This window comes from Dromiciops gliroides, chromosome 3 (assembly GCF_019393635.1).
Source record: "Dromiciops gliroides isolate mDroGli1 chromosome 3, mDroGli1.pri, whole genome shotgun sequence".
Classification (NCBI taxonomy): Eukaryota; Metazoa; Chordata; class Mammalia; order Microbiotheria; family Microbiotheriidae; genus Dromiciops; species Dromiciops gliroides.
This window is the reverse complement of record NC_057863.1, coordinates 488,832,996-488,855,892: the sequence shown is the minus strand read 5'-3', so window position 1 is coordinate 488,855,892 and position 22,897 is coordinate 488,832,996. Positions and strand designations below refer to the sequence as shown.

The following is a 22,897-nucleotide window of genomic DNA, read 5'->3' as shown; positions in this document are numbered from 1 at the left end:
GCAGTGGATAGAGTGCAGGACCCAGTGTCAGGAAAACCTGAATTAAAATTTGGCCTCATACACTAGCTGTATGACCATGGGCAAGTCACTTAACCCCATTTGCCTTAGTTTTCTCATCTATTAAATGAGTTGGAGAAGAAAATGGCAAACCACTTCAGTATCTGCCAAAAACAAAAAGAAAAAAAAACCTAAATGGGGGTCACAAAGTTGGATACAACTAAACAACAACATTGCATTGTTGGTGGAGTTGTGAATTGGTACAATAATTCTATAAAATAATTTGACATGCCAATAAGAATTTTTAGTGTTAATATCCTTGGACCATTGTCATGAACCACCCCCCACAAAGGGTTCTCAAGCCACTAAACTGGAACTGCAGCCCTCATATTCCTTAGAGGGACCTCCATCCTCCGGTTGGCCATACATCTGAAGATTTTTGTCTGAGCCTAGATCATTCACTTGGGTAGAGATCCCTTATAAGATGTTACCAGCTGTACCAAGTTTAAGTCAATTTTCAGCCTACCACATTATTTAAATCAATATTTAAATTCAATGCTATATCAATTGAAATTCATTTGAAATAACACAATGTTTAATATTTCATGGGAAATAAGAAAAAAGTAGGAGAGAAGTTCTAACATCAGTATATCTCCAACTATATTAGAAAGTAGTGAATGTTTTGGTGCTGGTTAAAAAATGGCAAAGTAAATCCATGGAACAAGCTAGACAAGTATAAGAGTGGGGGTCCCAGGGGCGGCTAGGTGGCGCAGTGGATAAAGCACCGGCCCTGGATTCAGGAGTTCCTGAGTTCAAATCCGGCCTCAGACACTTGACACTTAACTGGCTGTGTGACCCTGGACAAGTCACTTAACCTCATTGCCCCATAAAAAAAAGAAAAAAGAAAAAAAAAAGAGTGGGGGTCCCTTCATTATTCCATCCCACTAAAAGTAATTTGTTAAGTAAGGACACTTCTTAATTAAGTCAACCAAATAGAATTAAGTATGAACAAGGCCTGCACATATCATGGAGTCAATCAAATCTATTGAACGAGAAACTTGGTCACTCTTTGAGGAACTTTTACATAAAAGAGGAACTAACCCAGAATAAGATAGAGATTCCAAGGGTCTGGAAGTGGAGAGTAAGGAACTGAGTCATCCAGAACTGAGTTGGAAAGAACCAGAAGTCTAGAGGCAACTAGTGAAAGAAGAAAGAAAGGACTAAGCCATGACAGAGAAAGGAGACATGGAGGAGGGCTCTTGGCCCTATAGACGTATGGAAGTAGAAGACCAGGATTGACGCTACCAGTTGTACCCACCTACTCAAAGAACGAAGGAAGATCCAGTAAAAATGTCTGCTCCTTCTCCAACTTCTCTTCCTTGCGTATATTTAGCCATAGAATCAAATATTTCTGACAACCTAAATCTTGCCTCCACTACAATGAGGCCAGAGGCAAACTAGGGATGGATATAAATTAAAATAGGGCAGAGAGCCAAACCTCTGTCTCAATGCTGGGAATTTTCCTAACAAGACCTTGGAGTGATGGTGATTGTGCTCATAACTTTTCATCTAAAATAAACTCTCTAAAGTCAAAGGGAAGGGAACCATTTGGGCCTTCCAGGCCATTCTATTGCCTCTAGGCTTAAAATGACCTAAGTATGGTAACAGTGTCTTTTTTTTTTTTTTTTGGTGAGGCAATTGGGATTAAGTGACTTGCTCAGGGTCACACAGCTAGTAAGTGTAAAGTGTCTGAGGCCAGATTTTAACTCAGGTCCTCCTGAATCCAGGGCCGGTGCTCTACCCACTACACCACCTAGCTGCCCCCAACAGTGTCTTTCTTATACAAGTAAGACTCAGAAGCAAAAAAAAAAAAAATGACAATAATACATTATTCATTTAAATCAGATAACATAAACTATTTGGAGGAGAATTACCTAATCAATAAGAACTGTTGAAAAAAAATGGAAGAGTTTGGCAGGAAAGAGTTTTATATTAGTGTCTTACACCCTAAGTTATGGTAAATTCAAAATGATAAGGAACCAAAATGTAAAAAGTCACATAATTGGGGCAGCTAGGTAGCGCAGTGGATAGAGCACTGGTCCTGGATTCAGGAGTACCTGAGTTCAAATCTGGCCTCAGACACTTGACACTTACTAGCTGTGTGACCCTGGGCAAGTCACTTAACCCCCATTGCCCCGCCCAAAAAAAAAAAAGTCACGTAATTTTAAAAGTTAGAGGCGATTGGACAGAACTACATTTACCACCATGGTTATGAAAGGAATTCATAACCAAACAAAGGATAGAGGACATCTCAAAAGACAAAATGGACAAAATACTCTCTCCCTGCCTTAGTACAAATAGTACTCCATGAATGGAATGCATTCCCTACTCACTTCAACTTATCATCCTTACCTTCCTTCAAAGTCCCCCTCAACTCCTACCTCCTCTGTGAGGCTTTTCCTGATAACAGTTATGGACATTCTCTCCTACTTGAATTACTTTATATCTGTTTAGTATTTATTCATCTATGTATACTTTGTATCCCCTCAGTAGAATGTAAGCTCCTCTAGGGTAGGAACTATTTCATTCTTGTCATCATATGTCCAGTGCCTTGCACAATTCTTTTTATATTGGAAATGCTTTATAGATGTTTTTAAAAGAAAATTCAAATTTGAACATAAGAAATGGAACACTATCAACAATAAGAGAAATACCAATTGAAACAGCTCTGATGTTTCATTTCACATCAATCAAATTGGCAAAAAAGAAAAGAAAAAAGGGATATAGCTACAGCTCAAGCTGTGGGAAGAGAGGTATATTCATTGACTATTGGTAGAATAATGGATTAATCCAACTTCCTAGGAAACAATTTAGAGTTATGTGAGGAAAGTTACAAAATTGCCCATACATTTTCACCCAGAGATCCCATTTACAGGGCCTATATCCTTCACAGAAGTCAATGACAGAAAGGTCTCATATATACCAAAACATTCATAGCAATACTTTTTGTGGTATAAAAAACAGAAGCTATGAATAAAATATTTTCAAAAGAATGAATGACTCTCTCATGGTAGGATTTCAGGATCTCTCAAAGGTGACAGGAGATATTTGGGGGCAGTGTCTACTCAGTGCCCCTCAAATCCTATCATAAGAACTGACCGTTCTTTGTCTATTTTTAAGGTCAAGTTTGCTGTGGTAGAGAATCATTTCAGACAATTTGGGTCCTAAGCAAAATAGTAAATAAATGTGCTTGTATTGCTTTTCCAACTTCCTTACTCGTGCTTCTTTCTCCCATCCCTTTTCCTTAGGTATCAGGCACCCTCATGACCATTCCCCTTCATTGACTACTCTCAGCTGACGTGTCCAGGTCACAGCTTCGCTAAGTTGGGAGAAGCTTATCATGAGGTTGATTGATGAATCTTTCATCTATAGGAACAATACAAGTCATTCAATGTGGTAAGAGAATTGTGATCTGTATAGGCAGAATACATATCTACAATGAAATCATAGGTCATTGAGGAGCAGCATATTGTCATGGTAAGGGCGAATGGACTTGGGATCAGGACAGACCTAGGTTTCTACCCTACCTCTGACTCTTACTAACTATGGGCAAATGACCTAATATTGGAGTGTCTGTTACCTCATCTGTAAAATGGGATTCCGTAGGTCCCCTTATGAAGCAAGCCCTTATGCAAAGGCTTATAGAGAACTGCATATATAGGAAGGTGGAATTAAAACCCTGGGGTTCTAAGAAATAGAGATGAAGAATATGGGTTCAATGTATAACCTTGAGCAAATCACTTAATCTCCCTGAGACTAAATTTTCTCATCTCCAAAATGAGGAAGTTGGACTAGTTAGCCTTTACAATCTGGTCCAGTTCTATGCCTATTATCTTATAATCCTATAATAAGATGCTAAACTCCATTATTTCTAAAAGATTGAAGAACTGAAAATAATGTTGTTGTTCTGTCATGTCTGATTCTTCATGACCCTATTTGGGGTTTTCTTGCCAAAGATATTGGAGTGGTTTGCCATTTCCTTCTCCAATTTATTTTACAGATGAGGAAACTGAGGCAAACAGGGTTAAGTGATTTGCCCAGGGTCACACAACTAGTGAGTATCTGAGGTCAGATTTGAACTCAAGTTTTCCTGACTCCAGGCCCAGCCCTCTATCTACTGAGCCACCTAGCAGCTTCCAAATAATGATAGCTCCTTCTAAATTTGGTGCCCTTGTACAAAGTACTGGAAGGCCTGCCCTAGTTAAAATTTGTAAATAAGACTTATTCAGTGTGCTAAGTAATGCTATAGAACTATAGATAAATCCTATTTGGTCTCTGTGGGTCTTCAATCCAACAAATCAAATTATCTTCTCAAATATGGGAGGGAAAAATGAATTTTCTGCTGGAGTTAATACCATATGCTACCAATTACAGAACACAGTTATATGTCTTTGGTTAACAATTTTTTTAAAAGCCTAAAACAAGAAATTTTGGATGATTACTAAAAAAGGCGCAGTTGTGCCTGGAAGCCCATAGATAACACATTGCTTTTCTCAAAGACCTTTAGCTTGATTTTGCACGCTGTGTGAGAGCAGAAGGATCTAAAAGAATTTGGGGACTTTGGCTGGAATTTCCCTAACCTTAGGAAGCTATGCCCCAGGCAATGTCAGCACTGCCAGCTGGGGAATTAATTCTGAGCTACTTTAAAGTTCCACGATTGTTTAGTTTGGCAAGAGCTAGGAAATTGAAGCTCTCAAAAGCTGGGGGTCCAGGGATCCCCAAACAGCTATTGTGGATTAATTTTGGTACCATGAGAGGAGAAATGTGGGCTTGACAGCAGTTAACCTAGAAAGCCACCAGTGACTTGGAGTTTGGTGACATATCTGATGATTTTGCTACTTCAGAATCTGGGGAAGGGGGGGAGTTGTTTATTTGTTTTAACATTAGTCACATAAGTGAATTGATTTTTTGAGAGTCAGGCTTTATCCTGACTCAAGGGGGGGGGGAGAGATTGGTATCAGGCTCAACTGGAAATGAGAAGCTAGCTTCATTCAAAAGGGCAGCCCCTTCACAGCACCCGATGCTGGCCTCCGCCCTGTTTGGTCAGTTCACACACCCAAAGGAATGTGTCACTGAAAAACTCTTAGAATGTCAGGAAATCAAACTTGAGGGTGAAGAGAGATGGTCAAATGATTTCAATTCCTTCCCTCCGAGAAGCAATTCCTCACCCCATGTGGAATGTTCAGAGGAATTTGCTCTTTCATTTCCAGGAAATGGCTTCCCTATCTCCCATGCACTATCTTAAATGCCAAATGGATGGATAGAGAAACAAAAGCCAATAAGAGAGAGGCCCAGCTAACAAATCCCCTGCCAGTGTTTGACCGCAGTGTGCTATGAGGTCATTCTATGAATCTTTTCATTGGCTTGGAAAAGAGAAAAATTCAAAAATCTTTTCACAGACCAAAAAGGATGTTTAGTATCAATCACTCAAAATTTGTTAAGTTCCTACTATGTGCCAGGCATTATGCTAAGCGCTGAGGATACAAAAATAGGCAAAAGTCCTTGCCTTCAAGGAGCTTAAAATCCAAAGGAAGGAAACAACACACAAACAAATATAGACAAAGCAAGCTCTATACAGGAAAAAGAGTAAATAATTAACAGAGGGAAGGCACTAGAATTAAGAGAGATTGGAGAAGGCTTCTTGTAGAAGGTGGAATTTTAAAGGAAGCCAGGGAGGTCAGTACTCAGAGTGGAGGAGGCAGGACATTCCAGGCATGGAGGGACAGTCAGAGAAAATGCCTGAAGCTAAGAGATGGAGTATCTTGTTTATAGAACAGCCAGGAGGCCAGAGTCATTGAATCAAAGAGTACATGGAAGAGAGTAAGGCATACAACATTTGGAAAGGTAAGAGAGCTAGGTTATGAAGGGCTTTGAATACTAAACAGAGCATTTTTTTATTTGCTCCTGGAGGTAATAGGGAGCCACTGAAGTTTATTGAGTGGAGAGGTGGGAAAAGGACACGATCAGATCTATGTTTTAGGAAAATCACTTTAGTGACTAAATAGAGAATGGCTTGGAGTGGAGAGAGACTTGACCCACCAGCAGATGATTGCAATAGTGAAGTGATAAGGCCTTGCACTAGAGTAGTGTCAGTGTTAGAGGAGAGAAGGGGGCATATTCAAGAGATGTTGCAAAGGTAAAATTGGCAAGCCTTAACAAAAGATTGGATGTAGGGGAGTTAGATAATGAGGAGTATAGGATGACTCCTAGACTGTGAGCCTGATGGGCTGGGAGAATGGTGTTGCCTTCTACAATAATAGGGAAAGTAGAAGGTAGAGAGTGTTTGGAAGGGAAAGCTAATAAGTTCTGTTTTGGCCATATTGAATTTAAGATGTCTACTGGACATCCAGGTTCAGATATTTGAAAGGCAGTTGGAGATGGGAGATTGGAGATCAGTAGAGGGATTGAGGCAGGAAAGGTAGATTTGGGAATCATTAGCATAGAGATGGTATTCTGATCCATAGGAGCTGATGTAATATAGAGGGAGAAGAGATTCCAGGACAGAGGGCTACCTACATTTAGAGGGCATGATCTGGAGGAGTACCCAGCTAAGGAAACAGAGAAGAAGCAGAGAGAGAGGAAGAGAAGCAGGAGAGGGCTGTGTCCCTAAAACCTAGAGAGAAGAGAGTATCACAGAGGAGAGAGTGATCAACAGTGTCAAAGGCTGCAGAGAGGGAGGAGGATTGAGAAAAGGCCATTGGATTTGGCAACTAAGAGAGCATTAGCAACTTTGAAGAGAGCAGTTTTAGTGGAATGATAAGGTCATAAGTCAGATTGTAAGAGGTGAAGAAGAGAATGAGAGGAGAGAAAGTAGAGGTAGCTATTCTAGAAGATTTTGGGGGGAGCATTTTTTGAGGATTTTAGTTACAAAGGGAAGAAGAGATATAGGACAATAGGGCCAGCTAGGGTGGCTCATTGGATAGAGCACTAGGACTGAAGTCAGGAGGACCTGAGTTCAAATTTGGGCTCAGACACTTACTTAGCTGTGTGACCCTGGGCAAGTCAGGAAACTCCGATTGGAGAGTTGGAGAGAGAGAGAGACAGACAGACAGACAGACAGATAGACAGAGAGACAGAGAGACAGAGAGAACACTAGTTAGGGATGGAAGTGTCAAGTAAGGATTTTTTGAGGCTACAAGAGACATGGGCATGTTTGTAGGCAGTAGGAAATAGGCCATTAGATAAGGAGAGATGGAAAATGAGTCAAAGAATAGAGATGACAGAGAAGGCAAACGGTAGGAGGAGACAAGATGGAATGGGATCACTTGAACAAGTGGATGGGCCAAACTTGGTAAGGAGTAAGGCCACTTTATCATGTGAGACAGGGCTGAAGGAGGAGAAAATGGCATAAGGCACTTGATAGAAGAGGAAGAGGGGAGAAGAGAAAGCTCACAAGGAATGGCTTCAGTTTTTTTCTGTAAAATATGAGTCAGGATCCTTGTGTTAAGGCCTAAAATTTTAGCTAGACTGTCTAAAATCTAATGAGTGGTCGCCAATAAATTATAAGCTTTAGCAAGAGTTAGACTTTTAAGCATTTATTAAGGAGAATAAGAATTTGGTAAAGAGAGAGAGAAAGGCCTACATTCATCTATCTATTAAAGGGAGAGCACATTTCTCGCTCCCTTCTCCACCAGCATCCTCAGGAAAGAGAGAGAGACAGAGTGCCAGGTTCCCCTTTCCTCCTCCCACCAGCAAACGTCACTTCCTCATGCCAAAGAAAAGACGCCTGGTCTTACCCTCAAAGACCTTCCTTTCATGGTGGAGCTTTTCTACAGTAAGTCTCCAGCAGGTGGCGTCATTCCAATCGTTACACTTGGTTGAGAAAGTGGGGGGAAGGGAAGCCATAGGAGGTATGAAATGTTCAGTTCATAGTTCCCCTGAAGACCAGAGCAATAAGTTAACCATTAGAAAAATCACTTCTCTGGAGCATTCTCACATACTCTCCAGAAGTTTTTGCTTGATAAAGGCTAAAAAGTGTTAAAGATTTCCAAATATTTTCTAACCTTTCTTGATATTTAAGGTAAAGTGTAGGTACTATAATTTCTCTATCATCTATCTATCCATTTGTTCATTTATTTCGCCGTTCATTTTTAAATTTTATTTATTTATTTATAATTTTCGCTATTACATGTAAAAACAAATTTTCACATCAACTTTTTAAAAACTTTGTGTTCCAAATTCTTTTCCTCCCTCCCTCCTCACCCCTCCCTAAGAACTCAAGCAATTCAATATAAGTTATACACGTGCAGTCATGCAAAACATCTCCACATTAATCAGGTTGTGAAAGAAAACAGACAAAATAACTTTAGAAAGAGGAACTAACAAAAAAATTTTTTTACTTCAATCTGTATTCAGATACCATCAGTTGCTTCTCTGTAGATGGATTGCTTTTTTTCATGTCCTTCTGATAGCATTCTGCTCATCATTTCTTTCACAGTTACTATTGCTAACTGTATTACCCTCCATCCTATTCCCTTCCCTTGGTATTTACTCTATTTTCTATCTTCTTTCACCCTATCCCTCCTCAAAAGTGTTTTGCTTCTTACTGATCCCTCCCCCAATCTGCCCTCCCTTCCTTCATCTCTCCCCCATTATTCCCTTCCCCTCCCACTTTCCTGCAGGGCAAGATATATTACTGTACCTACTTGAGTGTGTATGTCATTCCTTCTTTGGGCCAATTCTGATGAGAGTAAGGCTCACTCACTCCCCTGCTCCTTCCCCATCTTCCCCTCCACTCCATAAGTTTTTTCTTGCTTCTTTTATGTGAGCTACTTTATTCCATTCCACCTCTCCCTTTCCCTTTCTCCCAGTGCATTCATCTCGCCCCTTAATTTTATTTTAAAGATGTCATCATGGGGCAGCTAGGTGACATAGTGGACAAAGCACCAGCCCTGGACCCAGGAGAGGGCATTATCTGGAGGAGTACCAAATCTAGCCCCAGACATAAGCCACCCCACCCTGACTGCCCCACAAAAAAGGGGGATAAACAAAAAATAAATGCTTTATAGATATCATCCCTTCATATTCAATTCACACCTATGCCCTTTGTCTAAGTATATTCCTTTCAGCTGCCCTAATAATGAGAAAGTTCTTATGAGTTAGAAGTATCATCTTCCCATGTAGGAACGTAAACAGTTTAACCTTTTAACATCCCTCATGATTTCTTTTTCCTGTTTACCCTTTTATGCTTTTTTAGGTTTTTGTATTTGAAAGTCAAATTTTCTATTCAGTTCATGTCTTTCCATCATAAGTGCCTGAAAGTCCTCTTTTTCATTGAATTTCCATTTTCCCCCTGAAGGATTATACTCAGTTTTGCTGGGTAGGTGATTCTTGGTTGTAATCCCAGTCCCTTTGCCCTCCAGAATATCATATTCCATGTCCTCTGATCCTTTGATGTAGAAGCTGCTAGGTCTTGTGTTATCCTGACTGTTGCTCTATAGTACTTCAATTGTTTCTTTCTAGCTGCTTGTGATATTTTCTCCTTGACCTGAGAGCTCTGGAATTTAGCTATAATATTCCTGAAAGTTTTCATTTTGGGATCTCTTTCAAGAGGTGATTGGTAGATTCTTTCAATTTCGATTTTACCTTCTGTTTCTAGAATATCAGGGCAATTTTCCCTAATAATTTCTTAGAAGATGATGTCTAAGCTCTTATTTTGATCATGGTTTTCAGATAGTACAATGATTTTCATATTATCTCTTCTGGATCTGTTTTTCCAGGCTTGTTGTTTTTCCAATGAGATATTTCACATTACCCTCTATTTTTTTATTCATTTGGATTTGTTTTATTGTGTTGTGATTTCTCATAAAGTCATTAGCTTCTCTTTGCTCAATCCTAATTTTCAAGCAGTGATTTTCTTCAGAGAGCTTCTGTACCTCCTTTTCCATTTGGCCAATTTGGCTTTTCAAGCTGTTGACTTTTTTTTCATGACCTTCCTGCATCACTCTCATTTCTCTTTCCATTTTTTCCCTCTTCCTCTCTCACTTTTCCCTCTACCTCTCTTACTTTATCCTCAAAGTCCTTTTTGAGCACTTCCATTGCCTGAGTGCAATTCATATTTTTCCTGGAAGCTTTGGATGTAGAAACTTTGACTTTGTTATCTTGCTCTGAGGGTACATTTTGATCTACCTTGTCACCAAAGAAATTTGCAATGGTCCACATCCTTTTCTGTCTGTTCATTATCCTAGCCTATTTCTTGGCTTTTAACTCCTTAAAGTAGGACACTGCTTCCAGGATTCATGGTTCCAAGTTTCAGGGGGTCCCAGGTGATACTATTTAAGGAGAGGCTCATTATTAGCTTGCCTGACCTGTAAGTAACCACAGGCCTGCTTGCTCTTTAACCTGGAAGCAGAAATCTGATTCTCTGTTGTTGCAAGCTTGGCCTGCCTGTTCCCCTCCCTCACTGGGCCACTGCCACTCAAGTTGCCTTCCTGGTTCCAAACATGAGCAACACAATAGCACTCTGCCTCTGTTCCAGCAGAGACCTCTGCTATCTCCCCCTGGCCATCCACTGGATTCCCTCACCAGTCCGTGAGCTGAGTTCCAGAAGTATTTGCTGACTCTGATGATTCTGAGGCTCTGGAGGTGTGGCCTGCCTGGGGCTGGATCTCTGTGGCTGGCTGTGCTCCCCTCTCACCCTGGTACAACAGACCTTCCCTGCCACCCTTTTAAGCCATCTTTGGCTGGAAAATGGTCTCACTCTGTTCTTTTGTGGGTTCTGTTGCTCCAGGAATTGTCTTATAGAATTACTTGGACATATGTGGATGGATTGTGGGGAGCTTGGAAAAGTTACTGCCTTTCCTCTGCCATCTTGGCTCTGCCCCTCTGGCACCATAATTTATAAAATTTTTCCAGGGAGTTAGATGAATCAGTATTTAGTTTCTTTAAGGGTTATAGCTAACAACCTCAGAAAGGACTAGAATTTCTATCAGTCAATATTTATAGAGCACATGATGTTATTGTTACAATCTTTCTCAACTCCCAAATCAGGACACAAAGTCTGACATTCCTTTTGTAAAACCTCCCTAAGAGTCTACTTTCTTTTCTTGAAATCTGTTCCATATCCCATAATACCATCATTGACAAATAATCATTAAGGCCTGACTATGTTCAAGGACCAATGCTAAGTGGTGGGCAAACAAAGAAATGCAAAAACATGGTCTCTTCCCTTAAAAGAGGAGGGCATTCTAATGGGGAGAAACATGCAAACAACTGTGCTTGAATAAGATAAATGCAGGGTAAACCGGACATAATCTCAGAGAAAGGGAACTACCATTGAGGGGAAAGGGAGGGTATGATGAAAGTCTTCTTGTAGAACGTAGACGATCTGAAGGAAGCCAGGAAGCAAGAGCATTTCCATTCCAGGCATGGGGACCAGCCAGTGAAAATTAAGTAAGGAGATGGAATGTTATGTTCAGGGAAGAAGAGGAAGGCCAGTGCTGATGGATTGTAGAGTGCACAGTAGGGAGTAAAGTATGAGAAAACTGGAAAGAGAGGAAGAGGTCCCTTGTGAAGGGTTTTCAAAACCTTTTCAAAGAGGATTTTATATTTGATCCCAGAGGGTACAGGGAGCCATTTGAATATGGAGGTATACTTTATGGACTGGTACTTTATAGAATATAGACCTGTACTTTAGGAAAATCACTTTGGAAGGTGAATGGAAGATAGAGTAGGGAGAGATTTGAAGCAGGGACACCAGTCAGCCGACTCCCAAATCATAATAGTAGGTAACATTTATCTAGAGTTTTAAGATTTGCAATGTGTTTTATATGTTACTCTTTGGACATCTTCCTTTTCTTCCCCTATTAATACTCTAACTTTTAAGGATTTGTAGTAAAAGGCCAAAGGTTCAAATCCTGCCTTGCTTACTTACTACCTGCATTACCTTGGGTCAATCATTTACCTTCTTAGGCCCTCAGTTTCTCAATATGTAAAATTGAGGGGATTGTTGTACATGACCTCTATTCTCTTCCAACTCTAACTCTATGAACCCAAGGTGGGGGTGGGGGTGGGGGGCAGGGTGATGGTGGCAATTAGCCTGATTCTACTAGCAAAGTTATTTACACTCAAGTGTCATAGATTGACTAGCTAGGTACAATTGTGCTTTTCAAAAGTGGCTTGTTGAACCATATACATATCGAGCTGATGGGATTTGTTGCTAATGATTGGTTCCAGCCTGGTCTGCTTCTTCCTCAAGTCCTCTGCCACAAGCCTGCTTCAATCACGATCTCTCTCCAGCAAACTCATTGTGGAAGCTTTTTATAGGTCTGGAACAGAGGCGGTCCTTACACACTGCTTCAACCTGATTGGTTGGCATCATCCAAATCCATTGGTTCTGAAGGTGTTCTCAAGGTGTGATTACAATCCAGTTAACTTGAAGTAGGCTAATCAGCAGTTAATCACTCTCACTTGATTCAATCAGTCTAGATTAATCTCCAGGTGGGTGTTTGAGTATCTGCTAAATCTGATTATTTCATCACACCGGTAAACTAAAGTTATCTGGAACACTGAAGGATAAGTGATTTTTCTGGGGCCACCCAGCCAGAATATGTCAGAAGTTGTATTTGAACTGAGGTCTTCATGACCCTGAAGTCACCTCCCATTGCAATGTATCATATTGCCTCTCTTTCAAACAAAACTGAACATTGTATAATTATAATGACCAAATTTGGATCTGGAAAAGAAATTTTTTAAAATGTACCTCTCTGCCTTTACTGCAGAGGTGTGGGACTATGAGCATGTAATATTGCATGCATTGTCGGATAGGGTTGATCTTGGTTTGCTGAATTTTTCTTCTCTTTTTTTTTTTCAAAATTTTTTTGTGGGGCAATGAGGGTTAAGTGACTTGCCCAGGGTCACACAGCTAGTAAGCGTCAAGTGTCAGAGGCTGGATTTGAACTGAGGTCCTCCTGCATCCAGGGCCACTGCTTTATCCACTGTGCCACCTAGCTGCCCCCTCTTCTCTTTCTTTTAATCTTTGTTATAAAGGAAGGCTTGATCAATGAGAAAGGGGATATAATTTTGGAAATTAATGTGATATAAATACAAATGGTATTTATTTTTTAAAAATGATGTAGTAATTGCTATCAATGACTTTAGAATCTAGTTTGAAGACAAGGGGTAAATAACTTGTCATCTCTTTCCTTCCTTCCTTCCTTCTTTCCTTCCTTTTTTTCTTCCTGCCTGCCTGCTTGCCTTTCTATCCTTTCTAATGCCCTAGGTAGCTAGGTGTCAAAGATGTATTTGGGAGGATATACTAGGCCCAGGAGTACTGGCCCTAGAATTAGGAAGACCTGAGTTCAAATCCAGCCACAGACTAGCTGTATGACCCTGGATAAGTTACTTAACCTGTTTGTCTCAGTTTCCTCAAATATAAAATGGGGGTAATAACAGCACCTACTTCACAGGGTTATTTTGTAAATCAAATTAAATAATATTTGTAAAGTGCTTAGCACAGTGCCTAGCTAATTAAATGCTTGTTTTCTATTTCCCATAAATTCTCCCTTCCAACAAAAAGAGCAAAACACGATCCTTGAAACAAATAAGCACAGTCAAGCAAAATGAATACACATATTCGTGATTTACAAAAATGTATTTCTCCTTCTGCATCTTGGGTCTATCACTCCTCTTTCAGAGATGGGTAGACTGCTTCCTTATCAGTCTTCTGGAGTTATGGCTGGTTATTGACTAAAATTCTTAAATCTTTTAAAATTCTTTCTTTCAAATGTTTTTGTTATTGCATAAATTATTCTGGTCCCTCACTTTACTCTGCATCAATTCATATGTCTTCCAAGGTTTCTTTGAAACAATCCCCTTTTTTATGGTACATTTTCTTTATATTCACATATCATGATTAGTTCATCAGTTTCCCAATGAATGGGCACTCTTTTTGTTTCCAGGGGTTTGGGGTTTTTTTGCTACAACAAAAAAGAAATGCTATCATATTTCTGTACATATGAGTCTTTTTCCTATTTCTTTGCTTTCTTTAGAGTATAGTCATAATAGTGGTATTACTGGGTCAAAGGGCATGCACAGTTTAACAGCTTTTTAGACATAATTCTAAATTGCTTTCCAGAATGTTTGGACCACTTCACAGTTCCTCTATATAGATTTTGAATATCAGACTTTTATCAGAGAAACTTGGTGTAAGGATTTTTTCACAGTTAGCTGTTTCTCTTGAATTTTAGTTGCACTGATTTTGTTTGTGCAAAAAAACTTCTCAATTTTAAGTAATCAAAATTGTCCATTTTCTCTTCTGTGTTCTTCTCTATCTCTTGTGTGGTCAAGAACTCTTCTCTTATATATAGTTGTGAAAGATATTTCATGTATACATTTGGAGATCATTTTAGTATATGGAGTGAGCTCTTGATCTAACCCTAATTTCTGCCAGACTGTTTTTGCGTTTTCTCAGCAGTTTTTGTTAGTGAGTTTGTACTCCAGTACTCACTGTCTGTGTTTATCAAACTCTAGCAGAAGGAAGTTAGCAGAAAGGAAGAAGTTAAATTAAGAAAGGCTGAGATTGAGACCTTTAGAATCCCCTCCTAACCACTAGTTCTAGTTCAAGGTCCCTAGCCATAGCTAATCAATAGTTATAGGATGTTGCTGTGCTCCAAAGTCTCTCCAAAGCACCTCCTTCATGATTCTCTCAGAATCAGCGTTGCAAGCCTCTTCCATGTGGGAAATGGCAACATCAATAGTATGTGCATATTTGAAGGGACTTGGCTCATTGGCCAATTCCTATTATAATGGCTGGGGGTGAATTCAAAAAGTCTAGCTGAGCAGAGCTTCAGCCTTTCTCTAGTAGGTGGAGAAAAGAACCCCAGAGACTTCTGGCACATGCAATGACCAGTCTGCTCAGAGATAACATGATTAGCTCATGAGGGGATAGGGCAAAGGTCCAAGTTCCATGTGGCTTCCTGTCTCTGTAGAGCTAAAAAAAATTCTTTAAAATACAAATTGAAAATATCATTCATAAATTGCTTTAAGCATCCAGGCAGTCAGTTGATTGCCAAGTCAGGATGCTGTTCCCACAGCCAGTGGAACTAGGTAAAATCAAATAACCACAGGTTTCCCTTTTCCTCTGTCACAGTCTGTATAGCAAAAAGACAAACTCAGGGTGCCTTTAACATTATCTTATCTTAATATAGCAAACCACTGTTAAAAGTGTAAATAACCTGCAAGCAAAATGTTTAGATAGCAAAGCAAACCTCAATAATTAACCTTGGAGTCCATTGCTAGGGGCAATAAAACAAAAGGGAAAAAAGAAGAGTGGAATCACTTGGTCATTGTTCTCTGGGTTGTTTTAATAATCTGAACTTTGGGCCAGTGAAATAAGGCCCCAGCCAACTCTGAGGCTTAGAGATAGACTCCTGGGAAAAGTCATCCATTTACTGATACCAATACCTAGGTCCCTATCACTGCCTCTATCACTACCCTGCATTCTCTCTGTCTGTCTCTCTATCTCTGTCTCTCTCTGTCTCTGTGTCTCTGTCTCTGTCTGTCTGTCTCTGTCTCTGTCTCTCACACACACACACACACACACACACACACACACACACACACACACACACACACACACACACACACACCCCTCCTTGTCCTTCTTCAGAAAGATATTCCATACTTCAGCTATCCTGGGAACTTTTCTCTCCTTCTCCCTCCCCAGTCCTGATCCCACAATAAGGATCTTCTCTTCTCCTGCTGGGAAGAAATACAACTCTCAGGATCTTTATCAACTTAGGCCTCCTCAGGGACAGTCATTCCAGCCTTGCCAAAAAAGCTATTACAAAACCCTACTACTATATTCATTTGCTTCTGTACATTGAGTACCTTAATCTGTTTTGCTGATTGTTTTCTATTTTATAGCCAGTACTAAATAGTTTGTGAAAGTGTGCAGAAGGTCAAGAAAGAAAGGTTAAGGCCCAGGGAAAATGAATTGACTTAGGATGAGAAATGCCTCATATCTATTTAAGGTTGTTGCTTTCCTCTACTTCTTGAAGGGAGTCAAGTGTTAATGAGAAGAACATTTCTTGATTATTTCAGGTTACTTGGGACCAACCACGGGAGAATCCTTACAAAGAATGATTAAATGGTTTTAGGAGAATGATTTTCCAGGGTTGTGCCCATGAGGTGGTTTTAAAATATTCTGTGTTGGAGAGACACGTATAAGGGCATGGGGAGAATGTCGTTTTGGACATTTCTTTCTCCAAGTAGGACAGTGCTTAGATTAGAATAATGATAATTTAAAAATTATTTCTGATGATCTTGTGATTATAGTTGTAGATTACAGTAATAACTTTTTTCCTTCAATAAGGAATATAATGTTTTCCTTTGGATACTGTTTTAGCTGCATTGCAGAAATTTTGCTATGTTGTCTCATCATTATAATTTACTTTCACATAATTATCTTTTCTATGGTTTATTTTTTGACCCATTGCTTAGCACAGTACTTGGCACATAATAGATGTTTATTAAATGTTAATTGACTAACATGCATGTCATTATTTAGCCTCCATTTAAGCCTGTGTCTTTTGTTTGTGCTCCCTTGAATTGATTGCTGTTTTATTTCATTATGGTCTACAGATGATATATTTAGTATTTCTTTTTTTTAATTTGTCTCTGTGCCCTAATATATAGTTAATTTTTATAAAAGTATCTATCATGTGATGTTGATACACACCCATACATATATTCTCTAGTGACCTCTTTAGAAGATACCATAAATCTTCTAACCCTAAGTTCTTTAGTAAATAGTTTGGTTCCTTTTCTCAGTTTTATCTTTTTGTTAGATTGTCCAACTCTGAGAGAGGAATGTTGAAATGTCCAGCTGTTGTTGGCTGATACCTATGACTTTTTGCAATTCAGTTATTTTTTCCTTCATGAATTTAGATGCCATGGCACTTGGAGTATATAAGTTTACTGTTAATATTGGTTTGGTATCTATGATTACTTTCAGCATAACATAATGTTGTGAACTTTTATTTATGCTTTGTCTGATAGTGTGATACTACCTCTTGCTTCTTTGGAGTCATCTGATGGATGCAGAGTAAATTTTGATCTAGCCTCTCATTTTGAAAAAAGATATAAAGTTAACTTTATTTCACCATCTATAGACATTTAAGGCTCAATTAGGGCAAAATATAAAAAGATCTCTATTTTTTAAAATCAGTTTTGTCCTGTCAATAAGAGAAGAAAAACCTATAACATTATAAGCATGGCTTATACAAACATTGATAATAGCAGCATTTAAATCACTGTATTTCAAAAAAGTAACAGTATATAGCTAAGCTATTTTCTATGACAAAATGAGTTACAGTCATTGTTAAAACTGATGGGATTCCAAGGGGCAGCTAGGTGGCGCAGTGGATAGAGCACTGGCCCTGGAGTCAGGAGTACCTGGGTTCAAATCCGGCCTCAGACACTTAACACTTACTAGCTGTGTGACCCAGGGCAAGTCTCTTAACCCCAATTGCCTCACTAAAAAAACAAAAACAAAAAACTGATGGGATTCCTAATATCAATATATTTTTAGTTACTCTGTATCAAAATAAAAATTAAAAAACAAAAATCCCTAATACTTAGACCTCTTTTGGTATAATTTATACTTACCACCTTCTTACTAAAAAATTTACTCAAGTTATGAACAATAACTACTACTACCACCACCACCACGACCAGCACTATTTATACAGCACTTATATTATGCCAAGCACTTTGATAAGCTCTTTATAACTATTATCTCATTTGATCCTTACAACAACCCTACAAGGTAGATGCTATTATTATGCTCACTTTACAGATGAGGAAACTGAGGCAAACAGAGGTTAACTGACCTATCCAGGGTCACACACCTATTAAGTGTTTGAGGCTGGATTTGAACTAAGATCTTCTTTACTCTTGGCATGGAGTGTCATCCATTGCACTAGGACCTACTACATTCAGAGGCTAACCATTAATTATATTTTAGCATCTGTCTCTTTATACATTCTTAATCTCTTGAGCAATATTATACCATGCTTCTACACTAATCTATTTTTTTCAAATGTAGCACTAAAATCTCTAAATCATGAAAATTGATTTCATGATATCAGCCATATGGTTAGCTAAGGATGTATAGATAATAGAATAATTATGTGTAGTCCAACAGAATATTACTTTTCCCATTTAAGTTTAACCAACAAAATAAAATACACCAACTCTAATTAAATTGTCTTAAGATAGACTATATTTGAGAATCTCTTGTACATTATTTTCTTCCCCTTGCCTGTTTTCATTGCTGGGAATTTCATTGGTTACTATTTTATTCACTTTGAGGGTGGTAGTAGTACAAGGACAAAGCTTATCCTCTTCAGAATTGGCAATAGACTGTGGCATCCCCAACTCTTCCTATTTCTCAGGAACTACAAATTCTTTGTGGAAATCAGTAGATCAAACTTATGAGCTCCTTCTAACAATGGTGGAAATGTCACTATGGCCATAGTTTGTCAGATCACTGAATTTATTTCATCTGGAATATATTTCACTTACTTCTCTCTTGGGATATTATCACACTTAATATCAAGCTAGCATCTTTCAAGGACTTTGCCACTTTCAATATTAGAAATCACCCCTACCAATTTCTGAATATACCACCAGTTTTTTGGTTGTTCCACTATATTATTGAAGCATTTTAGGAGATTAGGATCTATTGATACAAGTAGAACCCATATTTCTGCACTTATATAAAGGCTCCATATGGCTATATACCACGCTGATACAAAATACTATTGATGCCAAATGGGAACTTGGTGACCATGTTGGCACTGTCATCCAAAGTGGTCCAAGGGTAAGCTGCAGCTCCATGTGTAGGGTCAAGCTTGGGCTCAGGCATACTCCAGCAATAATCTGGCTACTTTCAAAAAGGACAGAGTTTGTCTTCCACCATCCAGGATGGGGTGGGGCTCATCATTCCCATTATCTCTTATTTTTATCCTATGTTTATCTTTGTTTATTTCTTGAAATTTGTTTTTATTTAACTTGGTTATTTAATTTTTCTGAAATTTTTTTCTTCTTCTGTGGTTATTTTGATCAGAATTTCTCTATCTGCTTCTTCTGAAACCTCACTTGAGCTTCCTGTCCTTTTTGTTGTTGTTCAATTGTCTCTGACTCTTTGTGATCCTGTTTAGGTTTTCTTAACAAAGATACTGGAGTGGTATGTCATTTCCTTCTCCAGCTTATTTTACACAGATAAGGAAACTGAGGCAAACAGGGTTGAGTGACTTGTCCAGGGTCAGACATTTAGTAAGTGTCTGAGGTCAAATTTGAACTCAGATCTTCTTAACTCCAGGCCCAGCTGCCCCTGCCATCCCTAGCTGTTGTTTAACATCTCTCCTCCCTTTTTAGGGTAAACTTCTTGAGAAAGTCATCTATTATAGGTGTTTCTACATCTCCTTTCACTCTCTTCTGGATTTCTGCAGTCTAGCTTCCAACCTCATCAACTGAACTGCTTTCTCTGTGATCTTTTTAATGGACAGATCTAATTACATCTTCCCAATTCTTATCTTTTTAGCCTTCTCTGCAACCTTTGACCCTGTCAATCATCTGGTGACTCTCTGGGTTTTTGAGATACTGATCTCTCCTATTTCTCTCCTACATTTCTTTTCAGTTAAATGACTTTGCTAACTTCCTCCTTTAACTGTGGTGTCCCCCAAGGAAAGGACTCGACCTTTGTGGCTCCTTCCTCTATATACTCTCTTAGTAATCTTCTCAGCCTCCATGACTTCAATGATCATCCTTATGAAGATGGAAAATAGTAATGTTCTCTATCAAAGAAAAGAACTACCAAAAAAATATTTATCTTATATATATATATATATATATATATATATATATATATATATATGCAGAACAAAGTCTACTAGATTTTAATTATTTCCCTTGTCCCTTGCAATCTAGTTCTATAGATCAGTAGCTGATTGTGATCAACTATACTTTGAGAAGTTATTCAGATCAACTTTGGGACTTTAGAGAATAGGTCTTCCTGCATTAGAAAGATTCAGGCTTTGCTATAAATACTTAAAGAAACAATCAGCAGGAATATTATCCTTGGCAGAATTGTAAATGGATGACATCTTTCCTATGTCAAGCGCAAGGTGGATGGGAAGAAAGAAAAGTCTAAGATACCTTCTCTACATAGCAGTGGTTCACCAGGGAAAGCAACTTCGCTCACATGAAAAGGAAGCTTTAGAACCCTATAGGAATCAACACATTTATGTCCTTTGGTTTTAGGTTATGGGTCTGTGAAGGCTGTTTCTTTCCTTCCATCACTGGAAAGTCCATTTTAGGTGTCTTTAAGGCTTCTGGGTCTTCTGCAATTCTAGTAGCCTGAACCCGAAAGAGTTCCATTGGTGATGGCTTCTGAGTACCTTTGTACCACTGGACACTGAAACCCTTGTTGGATTTCTGAAGGGTTCTTGGTCCAAAAAGGCTCCATTTTTCAGATGAGGGTTTGTCTCTATCTCCATTTCCAGAGTCCATGCTGCTGACATCTAGGCCAGGTAAGGAAGCAGAAGATCCATGAGTAAACCAGCCTCTGGGCTTTTGCTTGGGAGAAGAAGGATATACTACTTGGAGTGGACTGGGTTAAATCAGTCAGTCTATCTTCTTTTTTGTTGTTTTTTATTTAGAGTTTTATTTTTCCAAATTACATGTAAAAATAAATTTTGACATCGATTTTTTAAAACTTTGTGTTCCAACTTCTCTTCCTCTCTCCCTCCTCTCACCCCCAAGAATTCAAGCAATTCAATATAAGTTATACATGAGTAGTCATGCAAAACATCTCCACATTAGCCAGGTTGTGAAAGAAAACAGACAAAACTAAAACTTAAGATTAAGGAACTATCAAAAAAATTATGCTTCAATCTGTTTTCAGATACTATCAGTTCTTTCTCTGTAGATGGATTGCAATTTTCATAAGTCTTTCAGAGTTATCTTGGATCATTGCATTGCTGATAATAACCAAGTCATTCACAGCAGATCATCTTACACTATTGCTATTATTTTGTATACAGTACATTTCACTCTGTATCAGTTCATGTAGGCCTTTCCAGGTTTTTCTGATAAAGTAAGTAACAAAATATGTTTCAATCTATATTCAAATACCATCAGTTCTCTCTCTGTAAGTGGATTGCATAGTCTATCTTCTTTTGTCATTTCTCCATTTTGCAACTTCAGTTTATGGACTGCCTCTACCATACAGTGGTACTTGGCTTCTTCAGTGATGAAGCCTTTATGGGGAGTGTATCCTGCATCTGTCAGCTCTGCTCCCTGCTCAAAGCACTGGATGCTCTCTTGTGTCCCTTTTGTAATTAGAGAATTCATGATGACTTGCCTTGCCTTGGCCTTCACCACTGGGGCCTTATTCATTTGGTCACACTGGAAACTGAGGGGCTTATGGAGAAACTATTGTCTCCTTCCTCAACCTTGGAAAGTTGATGGTACTTCTGATCTGGGATGACCAGCTTTTTCCACAGAACCTTATTGCACATGTCAGATGAAGGCAGAGTCATCAGTGTGGAATCCTCCAGGACATCTTCATAACTGAATGCCCTGATGATGCATTCCAATTGGCAAAGACATTTTGCTTAGAAGCCCAAATGCACTGTGCTCAATAGCAGTTGGGTTTCCATGATGTAAGGGGCTAAAATTCTAGCTAGTCAGTCTAAAATATCTAATGAGTGGTTGCCAATAAATTATAAGCTTTAGCAAGAGTTTAGACTTTTAAGCATTTATTAAGGAGAATAGGAATTTCGTGAAGAGAAAGCGAAAGGCCTAGATTCATCTATCTATCAAAGGGAGAGCGCATTTTAGCTCTACTCCCCACAAGAGTCCTCAGGAGAGAGAGCAAGCCACACCTCCTTCATCCCACAAGCCTCCTGTGAAACTGACAACATCCCATCCATATGCACACACATCTCCAAGCCAATTGGCTGGTAGCCTTGATTGACAGTACCCACGAGCAAACATCACTTCCTGATGCCAAGGAAAGCCACGTGGCTTGCCCTCAGATGCCTTCTTCTCATGGCAAAGCTTTTCTACAGTAACTCTCCAGCAGGTGGCGTCATTCCAATCGTTGCAATGAGGAGGGGGAATGGGATGGAGGGAAGCGGGGGGAGAGACCATGCACAAGGCTCCTCCCGGACAGGAAGCTAAAACTAACAAGGCTCTAGGCCCCCAGAACTCCCTAAGCACTGAAGCACAGGACAAACTGAGGCCATGATGCAAGTAGTGCCAAGACCCAAACGGACCTCAACTAAGAGAAACAGAGCAAAGTTCAAGCTTCCCCCTTATTAACTGCCCTATTACTATCAAGGGCAGTGCCATTCTTGCAGCCACCCACGCTCACCATGCCACCCTCCTCATTACCTCCCCGCATTCATTCAGTTTACACAATCTGTTGCTGTCTTACTTTTTGTTTTTTGTTTTTATGGGGCATTGAGGGTTAAGTAACTTTCCCAGGGTCACACAGCTAGTAAGTGTCAAGTGTCTGAGATGGGATTTGAACTCAGGTCCTCCTGAATACAGGGCCAGTGCTTTATCCACTGTGCCATCTAGCTGCCCCAGCTGACTTGCTTTTTTTTACCTTCCCATCTTCCCTTCTCTTCACTCACAGTCACCACCATGGTGCAGGTTCTCATCACCTCATGCCAGGACTATTGCAAAAGCCTTTCCATTGGTGTCCTTGCCTTAAAGCTTCACCCACCCACCCCACTTCATCCTCTACTCAAGTTTCAATATGATCTTCCTAAACCCAGGTGATTGGCCCTGTTAACCCTGCCCCTTCCATCACTCCACAAACTCCAGT

General features: G+C 39.4%; 1 protein-coding gene and 1 pseudogene across 1 annotated transcript; both read right to left on the bottom strand.

Moving 5' to 3' along the window:
* Positions 1-18,267: 18,267 nt before the first annotated feature.
* On the bottom strand, positions 18,268-18,897 carry LOC122747813 (annotated as a pseudogene).
* A 1,380-nt stretch (positions 18,898-20,277) lies between these two features.
* Positions 20,278-21,672, bottom strand: LOC122751306 (putative monooxygenase p33MONOX). Its single transcript, XM_043998306.1, is given in 4 exon segments — positions 20,278-20,678; positions 21,228-21,492; positions 21,495-21,644; positions 21,646-21,672. Coding segments are annotated over 4 exon segments (843 nt in total).
* Between the last annotated feature and the right edge of the window lie 1,225 nt (positions 21,673-22,897).